At 40.9% G+C, this 13,114-nt stretch overlaps 1 protein-coding gene across 5 annotated transcripts in view; it reads right to left on the bottom strand.

Moving 5' to 3' along the window:
- Positions 1-13,114, bottom strand: part of TRPC7 (transient receptor potential cation channel subfamily C member 7) — a 73,154-nt gene that overhangs the window by 27,868 nt on the left and 32,172 nt on the right. For 3 of the 5 annotated variants that reach the window (XM_027807410.2, XM_055719417.1, XM_055719418.1), the window contains one exon: positions 5,374-5,538. The exons of the other annotated variants lie outside the window; for them this stretch is intronic. In XM_027807410.2, the coding sequence (XP_027663211.2) occupies positions 5,374-5,538 (165 nt within the window). The remainder of the gene's footprint in view (positions 1-5,373; positions 5,539-13,114) is intronic. 5 annotated transcript variants of the gene reach the window in all.

Genomic DNA, 13,114 nt, shown 5'->3' with positions numbered 1-13,114 from the left:
TTCTGTTTAAAGATTCTTTAGTAATGCTTTTAATATGCTTTGGTATGATAGTCTTCTCACATAATTCCTACAAAAGCTGGAGATTCGCTCCCCAGGTCACAAGGATTTATTTCAAGACAGTAAGCCAAGAATCAGAGCAGCAGATCTCTTTGCTAGAGCTAATATTTGTTCTATTCTTCTTGAAAGGCTTTCTTTGTTAATCAGTTTAAATAACACTTTTCATTTTTCCTTTTCTGTGATCTAAGACATTACTCCAGAAAGATGTCAGAACAGAAGCCTTTGTAGGAGCACAAGGACCGATGCCTGTGATGCTGGGCACAGCAGACAGCAGTGGATGTGCTGTCCTGTACGTGGCCTTTCCAAAGCCCCCTCCAAACAAATGGGACTTTTTTTGCCATATATTACTCATGGATTCTTTTCCCTTGATGACAAGGAATTCTTCAAATTTTCTTAATATCTACTGACTTGATTAAAAAAAATCATAGGAAATATAGAAAAAAGGAGTGAAAAAGGAACTTCCTTGTTTTCTTACTTATCTCCAAAAGCAGCTTTGTTCAAAGGAGCCCAGGTCTCTGGCCATTGCAGAGCAGGAAATATTTTAAAAGCAGGGCTCTTCGGGTCTAGCAGAAATTTAAAGGAAGCCTTATGATTCTGGTTCTTAGTTCTTTTTCTTCTTTGGATTTTTAAAAAGTCAATTAAATCTTTTATGAAATTGACAGAACAGTAAATCCTATTGGAAAATTTGCATGTTTTAAATCCCAGAAACACTTTCCAATAAAGGCAATAAAAAAAAAAATCTGCTCTATTCCTGAGCCCTTATGAACATGCTTGCTTTTTTCTGAGGTCAGTAAGGATGTGTTTAAGTGGGTAGATACTGCACTGAATCAAACCCCAAGTTTCTTTAATCTTGCCTAGGAATATTATGGCAGATGTAGGAGTAAATTAAGTGTGTTAAAACCAGCCTCAACGCTTGTGATGCTGGTTCACTCCTCTGCTGTAAACCTTGGTGCAGTGTTAGCTCTCAACAGCTTTTTATGGCCGGTGTTGGGTAGATTTACGCTTTGTAGCAGAGTTTATATTTCCAGTACAGACCTGATGGGGTGATGGGATATGTTTGAACAATGTCCTGTACAGTAATAATCCTGGATGTTTTCCTCATATGCCTTGTCTTTGAATTTGAGAGAGCTCAAATTCCAACAGTAATGTGGAACAACAACTAATGGGCATATGGGGCCTGACCAACAAAGTTTTAAGAAAGTGCATCTTGTACAAAACTCATTTCTACCCTGAATCCACCAAAAGAGAAAACACACTGTCTATTGAACCATGAATTCTCTCCAAATAATAAGACTACTTCTGCTGTCTATAGAAACATTAAAAAGAGAGACCTAAGATTAAAGTAGCACAGCCTTGGTTATCAGAGAAATAATCCTGTGTGTTACAGAACCAAATGAATTTTATGGGTAGCTTCACTTAGATCTCTATTGATTTAACAAAAGTTGGCATTTAGTCAGTGTTACATCAGCGTTTTATCCCCTTTATTACTGCAGAAAGCTAACATTTTTTTTTTCTTGAGCTGATGCTTTTCATATCTTCTCAGAAATCTGATTTTTAGCTAAGAGCTACAGAAGGTGCAAGTGTTGACTAGAATATTCTGTAAAAAAATAGTGAAAACATCATTAAAAAAAAAAAAAGAAACATCAGTTCCTCCAGTCAGCCTAATGATTTATGACAATAAGGTATATTTTTCAAGCAACATGATATGGTTGAACTCAAGGTGTGTAACTACTGGGTTGTATCAATTTCTCAATTACTTTTTAAAATCAAAATATCACCTTTCATCAAATCAGGATTGCAGGGAAGTGCCTGGCTGTCACTGTTAAGACAGAAACACTGGCAGTGTGAGAATACAAAGGTTCATTCTTAAGAGAACAGCTCATTTCATAACTATCTTACCTGTATTATAGGAAAATAATGAAGCGTACAGACATGTCAGAATAAAAATACATAAAATGTGATCTTGAAACAAAATTTTCCAAATGCAAATTAATCTCTTCTCCAAGAGATAGGAACAAATAAAACATCAGGGAAAAAAAAAAAAAAAAGCCATTACTATTTTCAGTACTATGCTCATAGCAGAAGCATGAAGAATACTGTAGTAATTTTATGTAGCTTAACTGGGGAGGAAAATACCCAGAGTAAAAAGGTAGGGGTGCAGCTTTAGGCAGAGTGAGCCATTAAAGTCCTAGTGCTTAAGTGATGCGGAGCCTGCCACAGCGGGAGCTACAGTCCATAAATCCCCAGCACGGCTACACGGAAGCCAAAGAACAACCCAGGCAATGAAAGCCACTTATACATGATGTCTGTAGTGTTGTGATATTGGAACATGCACTTCAACCGACCAGAGAAGAAAGAAAATAGTTCTTAAAGTTCTGCAGACAGTCCAAACAGTCCTGCTTGCTCCCTTTGTTATATTTTTGGGTAGCAGACTGTGCAATTTTTTCGTGCTGTGTCTTATCTTCTCTTTTGATCACCAGTGAAACAAATTTGGATGCTAACATACCAAGCCCAGTTCATCTCAGAGTCATGGCCTCCACGGGGTAGATGCATCAGCACAGATCTTTCAGGATAGGACGGGCTTACACTCCACAGGTCTTGCCAACAGCTTGTGCATCCAGAGGTGAATGAATGACTGACACTAAAACTGTTTTTAATGGGGACAATCTGTGCAACTGAATGCAAAAGAAGACTTAAGGCTTCAGTTACGAACTCCAGTTAATACCATTTACCAAATTCTTGAGGGTGGTATCTGGTATGGAATATTCCAACCCCTAAGCTTTATTAATGAAAATTTTCTGTTAGGGTAAAAAGGGTTGAAAACATATTCCTTGCTAACATACACCAGTGAAGGAATTATTTTGAGCTATGAACTACTCTATTATCCTATGTGAAACCGCAGAATGTGACCAATACATCTTAAGAATGTGATATACCAGTATTGGCCAGGACAGCTCCTATAAACAATATTCCACATTACAGATATTTCCTTCATTTTTCTCACTTAGTCCAGAAATGAGACTCTGACTGATGTTTGGGCATCCATGCATCAGCCCGACTTGATTTAAGTCAAATAACTGATTGATACTATGGAAAAATGATTTCATTACTCAGTTGTGTAACATCAAGATTCTTTCCATAACTTAAAACCAATTAAGTTTACAAAAAATTGTAAAATTGACCAGGACAAAACTGGGCTGCCCAGAGCTTCTGTTAACACCACCATCCTTCCAGCAGGAATGCTGCCAGTGAAACTGTCTGCAATAACTCTATGTGAGGATACGAGGCCCTCAACCCTTCAACCTAGTAATGATGATTTTGGGTGGGGTACCAATTTGTGGGGGGAAAATGCATTCATTATTCAGATATTTCTACCACAGGCCCCAATCAAAAATCAAGACTGCATTGTTCTGATCAACGCAAACCCATGCACTGAAAGACAATTCCTGCCTGAAAGAACTTCCCATTTGACTTTCTGATAGGAGGTTACGTGTGGTTTTTCACAGCCTAAAGTGAGGTGAAAAGAAAAGGATGTGGAAAAATGAGAATGCACGAAAGGTTTAGTGTAATGAAATCACAGCTGATGAAAAGTTGTCCCCCTCCCTCTATTTTTTAAAAAAATTTAATACACCTACCTTAAGAAGTTAAAACCAAGTAACAACCTCAATAATTTTTTACTTCTGCTGTATTTTTTCTGGGTTTTTTTTCCCTCAGTTTTTCCCCCTTAGATTTTATGCTTTTCATTTAAATTCTCCACTTACTTTTAGTCTAATTGTTCTCCCCACCTAACGCTATGTTCGAATGCAACCTCTGTAATCCTGAGAGTACACTGCAAATGCTGCCGTTGGCTGGCGTGCCAGCTCCCCGCGCGTTCAACAGAGGTGAGGGAAATTAAACAGCTTCATAAATCCCTGCCAGTCTGAGGTCTGAAATAACAGAATTAATGCGGTAGTTCCACACATGAAATTCCCTCTATGACCCAACCGAAACCACCCGCAGCACAGCCCAGCTTTCACACGCACTTCCCCTGGGTGAAGCTCCGGAGTCTGCCCGGTTCACACCAGCTGTGGGGGTGTGTGTTGATACAGACCTCAAGAAAATGAAGTTACATTCTCAATTACTTTAAGAGAAAGTACATTTCTTGGAGATATTTTGGAGGAGACCTAGTTTAGACATGTCTTATTATCTCAGATGTTCTGGAAGACTGTTTTCAAAAGATTGGTCTGATTGCACTAACAGAAATCTTTTCAAATTATAGTCTTTCCTTAATACCCATCCATGGATCTTTAATTTCTTGGGCTTGACAAAATCACAAAGGATTCCTCATTGGCTTTGAAAGGAAATGGGAGAAGATGCTTTTGAGACAGAATACATTACCAGGGGTCATTTTTATAGAATTTAAGTACCTCTGATAAGCCTCCTGCTGAAGACCTCTATCTTGTAATGGATGATGTTGCTGGCTATTGCTGATTGTGAAATGATCCTTTCCCCTGCCACCCCTTTCTTCTGCAGCAAGAGTAGTGAGAAAGTGATTTGTCACTCAGCTGCACACCTATTTATCTCCACTTGTTTGAGCAGACACTTTCAGGGTGGAAACCTCACTACAGTTTTCACATCACAGACAACTCAGGCTTTTACCTAAGCTAACTGTTGGCTCTGGTCCTTCGACCTCCAGGTCTTGGCAAAATTCTTCTGCTCCACCTGATGCTGTGAGACATAGCACAGCCGTATGTAGGTGTACCACAGACTTCCAAGTTTAATCATCTTTTCCCTCAAAACCATTCGGGTATGATTAGTCTAGTCTTCCCTGCAGCACTAAGCAGTCCCCTGGGGCATGCCAGTGTCAGGCACATGTGCCATAATAACACTCCACTAACTAAAAATACAAGATCAGAAAGAAGGAAGGGGAAGAAAGAAGCCCTGAAGAAGGGGGGAACCTGCAATAAAAAGTACATAAAAGGAACGAGGGTTTAAACCTCAGGGTTAACTAAAAGGGGAACACAGACCTTCTCCTTTAGTTATTTCCCATTCTGGTGGTTCTTCTGTTCTTTCTTCACCCTGCTCCCATGTTGTTATCTCCTACATCACCCTCTTCCCCCACCACCCCACCTGTTTTACCTATAAAGATGATCCTCAAACCATACCCGATAGCTCCGTTTGTGTATATCAAGCAACACCTCAAGCTTGCTCTCCTCTGGGGCAACCTCAGAGGATAGCATGAATCGCTTCCCAACAGCCTTACAGAAAAATACGTGACTTCATTCCAGGCCCTGGGTAGAAACAGCCATAAAAACCATCACCTGAATGAGCCTGTACCTTGCTGCAGGGAGCGATCCAGTAGGCTATGGCAAGGAAGGGCAGGCCAATGGAGACCCCAAAGACAGCCAAGAACTTCACAGCTATAGATTGCTGCCGTAAGCCTGAGAGGTTTTCATACCACATGGTGAGCAATTGCTGCTGGCAGTTGGGGTGAGCAACAAACTGTAAAAGAAACAGAAACAGAAGTATCAGTAGCGTTGCCTGACGAGGATGAGATGTTAGTGAATAACTTGCTGAACTTGTCAGTGGAACAAGTGTTTTAAAGAATCAGTTACCAATATTGGAGTGAGCGGAGGTTATCTTTATTTGGCAGCGTTGGGTGCATGGGGGATCGCTCCACCAAAGTCATGCACACCAAGGGAACCTTTCAGCCCCCTCTTTATACAAGTCGCTCATGTCTATTCATTAACTTTCTGGGAACTCATTAACATATCTCGCACCTGGACAATTAGCACATTCCCATTCAAGGACCTAGTATATCTTCAGGTTAACAACATTAACATTTCTCGTGCCTGGACAACTAGCACACTCCCATTCAAGGATTTAGTATATCTTCAAGTTAACAATATTAACATATCTTGTGCCTGGACAATTAGCACACTCCCTATGTCACCCATTCAAGGGTTTAGTACATCCTCAAGTCAACAGTAAGGGTCTCCTCAGATAAACATGAGCACACTGTTCTTTAAATAAATCATATATGGCCCATTATTCACAAGACAGGGCGTATCTTTGTTGTCTAACACAGCTTATGGTGTCACAAAGGAAAAACTGCAAATTGGGCACCCAAAATCCCCAGGTACTGGCAGAACGTGTTTCACTTCTGCTTCTTGTCTCCTCTAGGTAAAAGGTTTGTTAGACAGAAGACCATCTAGACCAAAACCCAACACCCACCAGTGGCCAGCGCTGACAAAGTGCTTCTGTGGGCAAGTTCCCTCTTGAGGTACAACAGTCTACATTGCGATTCAGAAAAGAAACAGAGAGGCTCTTTGACAGCACCCTGAAAAACCCCTCCAATAACTTGCTGAAGACATAGGCCATTGAAAGAGTTGCCCAACACAGCACTAGTATTATATTGTTCTATTCACTATATGTGGACCCAAAGCGAACCCTTCTGCACGGTTCTCCTTCTCCTGTAAACTGTCAGAGCTCTGGGTGGCATTTTTCTATTTTAAATGTTTTATCTCAGATTACCTCTCAAAAAATGACAGCTTGTTCTTTACTGACTGGACAAAAAGCGAAATGGAAAAGCCGAAGGAAAAGTCGTGGTGCTGTGGTAGGGGAAGTACATGTTCTGTGCCCTGTAACTGAGCCTCTCCAGCTCGTTGTTCAGAGGCAAAAGAAAAGGCAAGCAGTAGGCAACAGAAAAGGGCAATTTCTTAACGGTAAAATTACAGCACCACTGGATCCCCTAGAAGAGTTTTATAATAAAAGATTAAAGTTCTTTGTTTCATATTGTTCTTCAGGGTGATTGAATTCAGAACATGACCATCTTTCATTGCAAGATAATTAAAAGGCAAAATAACTGAAAGAAAAGATGAAAAATAAATACATTGCTAACGTCGCTGATCGCATTAGCAGAACTGAGTGGTTCATTTGTGAGTTTTGTGGCTGAATAAAGGTTCTTAGGAGGGAAATGTAAAACCCTTTGCTATTTCAAACCCCAGAACTTTCTGGAGGTGAGGGTGAGGATGAAGGGAGTAGAGAGAGACAGAAAGGAGGAAAGCAGAGGCTGCTAGGGGGCTTCGTGGCCGCTGTTGCCCCTGCCTGGCAGCATGGACATGGACCATTTCTGGCAGCTGCCCCTTGCTCTGCTTCAGCCCTTTGAGCTGCAGCCTGCTGGGGGGATGGCAGCTCTAGTCTGTGATGTTATCGGGACTGAGAAAGAGAAAATTCTAACTGCACTTTCATCTTCACTATCTATGAAACGATGATCAAATTGGGAATATAATGGACTCTTTTTCTAGATGTCTGCATAATAACAAAGCCGTTACTGTGAGTTTAAATGATCAGTTCATTGCTAGTGCAGAATGAAATACAGTTGCACAGTAATTAGGATTGCTGTAGAAAAGCACATTTCCTTCTTTAACAGCACATTAGCAGCTATTTAAAATGTGTTTCTTCTGATGAATTAGGCTTTGGGGTCTGCATTTCTCAAAAAGAAAAAAAAAATAGAAAATAAGGCTTTACCCTTTCTACTGAACAAATCAGAGTGAAGAAATTGGACAGGTACTTTTAACTTCTCCTGTCTTTAGAATTTTTTTCCTGGAAATATTAACAGTCGAACATGTTTTCTTTTAAGCTGGTTTCAAAAAAAAGAAAGCTTTCAAAAAGGATAGTCTATAAGTCACAAGTCCTACTTCTGAGCATTTAAAGTCTGAAGTTAAGGCAATGACAGCAGTATTGCAGGGAGGCATTTCCTAACGCCCAGTGTTTGTTTGCGCTAATGCTGCTAGGGCTCATTATCTGTCTGGCACATGGACAGAAAGATGACATGGAAGGAAGCTAGGCAGAGAATTGATTCCCTTTGTAAATCTGGTTTTCAGATATGATGAATTCAACAACAACTGTAGCAAGTCGTGGAAAGGAAAAATGACACTGGTAGATGTGCAGACTTCTGAGATGAAGGGGCAAAGCAGCAGCCAGGCTTCCTCTTTCTCTTGTAATCGTTCACTGCATTATGAGAATTGATTCAGACAAAGAAATTCAGTTGTCCTTGGCAATGAGATGGTCAAAGACTTTTGCTGGTTGGAATTTGAGAGGATTCATCAGACATTATAATCTGTTGTTTTTTTCAGTCTCTCTGGGAACAGCTACAATGAAAATACAAATACAGGAAAACTGAGAAGGACTTGCCATAAACCCCAGTTCATTGGAACAATTTATTTTGTACAAGGCAATAAAGATTGGCAGCATGCCATGGAATCTTGATGGTGTTCATCTTACTCTGATTATTACAAAAATGAGGGGAAAATAAGATCAGGATAAGAAAGATAAGAGCATGAATGAGTTCTGATCTGTTATTTGCTTACAGAAAGCAGTAGAGTTTCTCATTATGTTTGCTCCATCCAGATATTAATGAAACATGCAAAGATGCTTAGACAATGGCAACCCTCTCTCTATTAAAATTTCAGAAATTGAGCTTAGATCTCATCAGAGATGTTACAAAGCCATTTAACTTTCTCTCTTCTCTGGGAATGGGCACTGACACCAAGTTAAAGATTACACTGATGCTTTGCTTAGTGTCGTAGCCACAGAAAAAAGCAGAGTTTGAGACAAAAGCTTCAAGGCAGAATGCTTCAAAGTGTAATGAAAAATGGTTGAGTGTTATATTGAGTTTATGCCGCAACCAAAAAAAAAAAAAAAAAGCCGCAACATTTTTTCTAAGTTCCCATTAAATGATATTTTTCTTTCTTCCATACAAGAAAATGAGTCTATGAGGCTTTTAGGGGCGAACAGTGGCTGCTCCTGTGCTGTATCTCAGAAGAGGAAGGCAGAAATCACTGCAACCAGACCAGCGTGGCCAGGGCTGCGCAGAAGGGCATGGTATTGCTGAGTGGGATGGAAGCACTGGCAGTGGAGAGGGTTGTGTGGGGCCAAAAAGAGCTCTTTAAAAGTGCTTTATCTAATGGGCAGAGAGAGTCCCTTCCAAACTGATAAAGGTAACACATCAGGATCTGGGAGCTCAAGCAAGATGTTTTCCAAGGCTTCTGCATTCAGAAACTGCAGTGGGAGCTTTTCTGGTCCCCTGGCACAGGGACCCCAGTAGATGGCAGTGGCTTTTCCTATACCGTGCATACCTCTCTGATTTAGAAAGAAAATTGTACTTCCCTCCAGCCTATCAGTGACACATTTTCTTCAGTTAAAGAAAAGGCTAAAAAAAAAATTTTTAGAAATCACACATCAATCTGAAAAGCCAGCTCAAATAATGAAGCTGCCAAAGTGGCATTTGTGAGAGCCACTTAAAGACACAGGAAAGTATTGACACCTCCAAAAGCCACTGTTCTGTGCTACAGGGGATTAAAAGAGAGGGATGAGTATTTGTCTGGAATAAGGAAAAAGATCTAGCAAAGCCTCCAATGGGAATTGAAAGGGCCCAAAGGAACTGTTTAACATGTAAAAATAAAGAGACCACTGTGAAAACCACATTGAATGATAACTTTTCCACATTGCTATCTAATTTGATGTATGACAGCTCTTTCCCGTAGCTTACCATGTATACGCATTGTGGGAAAGCACTTTACAGCTCTCATGACAGAGTGAGATTTTTTCCTCAGCATTCTTGTTCAAAAATGCATGAGTTTCTATGCAGACAATAAAGTACCTTTACATCTCTATAACTGTATAGGAAGTTACTTCTGTTAGAAAACACCGTAATAGAGAGTTTTGTGGTTTATATCCCGTTACATTGGACAGAGAAAGAGCCTGTGATGAGGACCCCAGTCATGACTGCTGTTCAGGATTAGTGCTGCAGATGCCTAAGCTGTCAGTGTTTGGGCACGGTTCAACCCCCCCATCCAAAACACCCCGCGGTCCCTGCTTGAAGGGCATCTCTCTTATCCTATGGCACACAGCAGATAAGCTACAGGCAGGTGACAAATCCCAGAAAATTCTTGAGAGTGTCAGATGATGCTCACACATCAAACAGAGAGCAGGAAAAAAAAAAATCATCTTGGACAGAAAAATGCTGTCAGCAGAAGTAAAGAAACTTATGGCAAGACAGGTAAAAGGCAGAGGTCAGCCTCAGATGATTGGAATTAATTGTGCAGAAAAAAACCCAGTATGTCTTTTATTACTGAAATAATTTTAATTCCCTTATGAGCGCAGAAATCTACCAGTGAGGCAAAAGAATTAACCACTCAGACAGGATCATCTCGCTTTGCTAATGCACGCTACGCTGAATAGCCAGGGGCTGAGGCAGGAAAGAAAAACTCATCAGTGAACCACTGAAAACCCTTTAAAAACCTGCGTGTCAAAACTAACAATGCAAACTTGTGACTTTACTGTTCTGCTTTCACAGAGACACTCCTGTCTGTCCTCTCCAGCTCGCCCCTTCGCTATAAGCCTTACAACAAACGCTGGCAAACCTCAGCAAACACAAGCTGCGGCTGGGGTGAGCAGCCATGTGTTTGATCAGGGAGTGAGAGCTAGAAAAGGAGCCGCTTGAACAGATTTTCAGGAGAACATTGGTAACGTCAAAAGACACGGGCAGAGATGAGCCGTTTTACTTTCCATCATGTCCTTTGAACAACTTTTCTGAGTTCATTATTAAACATTTGTCTTTTGACGTAGCTCATCACCCTCTGCAAGCCTACACTGATTAACATGTTTTAGACCATGGCACCTGCTCATGGGAACCCCTGGTTGGGTCTGTAATGCTTCAAATTCCAGAGATTCTAGCAAAAATGCCCAAACTGTTTTGCTGACGATGACTCGTTGGAATCAAGTGTCACTCTGTGCCTCTGAATTACAAGGGAAAACGAGGGGAGCAAGGATCAGGTGGGTTGTACACATGGCTTTTCCCATTTTGCCAGGCACGTCACCAGGGAGCACAGGAGCAGGGCTACTGCAGGCATCCACACGCTGGAAAAACCAGGTGGGACGTGAACCACACGCATTGTGTGCTCTGAAATGAGGAAAGCACATAAGTATTCTTAAGAAGACTTGGTGACACACCTCACTGACAAACAGAGCCCGAGCTGAGCTTGCTGTGCTGGTGCTCCCAGCAGAAGGGGAAGCCAGCCCTGGTCTGGAAGGTGAGGTGGCATCTGCTTGAGCAAAACCAGAGGCAAGGAGGGACGGGAAGCCAGGCTTGCCCGTCTCTGCTGCTGTGTGGGCAATGTCATGTTTCTCACAGCAAAACCTTCATCAAAGGAGATATGAAATCATCCTTTTTCAGTGGGTTGCTGAAGATGCTGTGGGAGTATCAGCAAACATCGGCAGGGTGGGAGAAACTCCGGGAAAGGTCGAAGCAGGATATTACTGCTGTTCCCCTGAAGGGTAAAAAATATACTGCCATTTCACGAAAGAGGATCTGATGAATTAAGGGCTAAACATATGCCCACATGCACACGACAGAAAAAAAAGCAATGAAAATACTAAACCAAAACATAATTTCCTTGCTTTTAAGCCACTTTTCACTTTTGAAGATTTATTTGATATTTTAAGCATTTTTAAGACTCAAAGCCTGAATAAAGAGTCTGGATTTATACTGAATAAAAGATTTTCTTCAATGGAAATGCACTTTTTGGGAAAAAAAACCAACCAAGCCCAGACCTTGGAAAAAAGTGGAAAATGTGTCATAACAGGTTTTTTTATCTGGTAAAAGAGCCACCTACTTGCAGAGTCATTTCACCTGATCCCGAGTGGGAGATAACAGAGCTCAGTGGAAATTGCTGAAGCTTGCTAGGAAATACCCAGTGCGGGAAAAGAACAACATATGCACATGGCTTTTCTTATCTTCACCTTGTACTCTGTTCTGTGAACCTCCAAGTGAACAAAGAGCCCTTCCTTTGTCTTGAAGAGACTATTCTGAGGCAACCTAACAGAAACAGATGGGATATAATATAGTTATTTCATGATCCTGAATACAGGAAAAAAATCTGCCTCTAGCAAGTGCTTGTGCTATTAAACTATGACAAATGAGGTTGTCAGAGGGTAAATGTGGCTGGAAGTTGGCTCATTGTTTGCTGTTGTGCTTGATAAAGGTGCAAGTAAAGCTGTAGAACGTTTAAGAAAAAAATAGAAAAACTACTTACCCTATAATTTATGAATTAAAAATAATATGTAAAGTTCCAATCCAAATACCCATGCTGTGAGACTGTGACCTTTTCACAGAAGAGACCTGCTCTAATTATAAATTCTATCCATGGCCACCAACCCAGTTTTTAAAACACTTTGCACCAGAGTAAGCTTGCAAGGGAGAGCAAATCAGCAGGTCCAAACTCCTTCATCCACATGCAACTAAAAAAATAATTCATGGAACCCCGTTCAGCTCGGATGAAAGAAAATTCAGCTGACCAAGACTCATCTCAATGGGAACTGACCACTGCATAAAAATAAACAGTACACAAGAAAAAGTCCTCTGAGATGCCACAGCTGCTGCAGACACACAGAGGGAACGTGAAGCAAGGAAACGTCCCTGCCCTGAGGATTTCTGCAGCTTTCCCTCCGTCCCTGGGGTTCATTTGACTGTCTAATGGCATCACACAAATATTCATGGGTTTCTTGTTCATCCTGTAGATGAGCTTTGTGACAGTCTGGGTGAATATTCAGACCTGATATCTGGAGTCTAACAGCAGCATTTATAAACCTGGTAGCAAAGGGAAAAGGTTTATATATTTGTAGGCAGAGCCCAGATGAGCTGGAATTATCGGGGAAAAAAACCCCAACCCAACAAATTGTGCAACCTTAGTCTCTGAGTCACTTTTAAGGCATAAACCTAGAAGCATTTAATATGGTTTCAGTGATGAATTACACATTTTGTAAAACCTTTCACATTCACCTTTCTGAACCAAAACATTTTTCTTATTAGATAGAACCATTTAGCATTGGAGAAATAGTTGCTTGCATCAAACCCCAAGGTAACTCAAATATTCCCCAGTTTTATGGAAATTCAATATCTGGGTCCACTTGCTGGTTGACTTATCTAATTCAAAATTCTGATTTTGAAGACTTGAAACTTTAGCACGGCTACGGTTTACAACCACATCCCTTTCCTGTGATTCAGCCTGCTCTA

Source organism: Falco cherrug, chromosome 8 (assembly GCF_023634085.1).
Source record: "Falco cherrug isolate bFalChe1 chromosome 8, bFalChe1.pri, whole genome shotgun sequence".
NCBI lineage: Eukaryota > Metazoa > Chordata > Aves > Falconiformes > Falconidae > Falco > Falco cherrug.
Note: the sequence above shows the minus strand (reverse complement) of the source record. Positions and strands in the feature narration are given on the sequence as shown.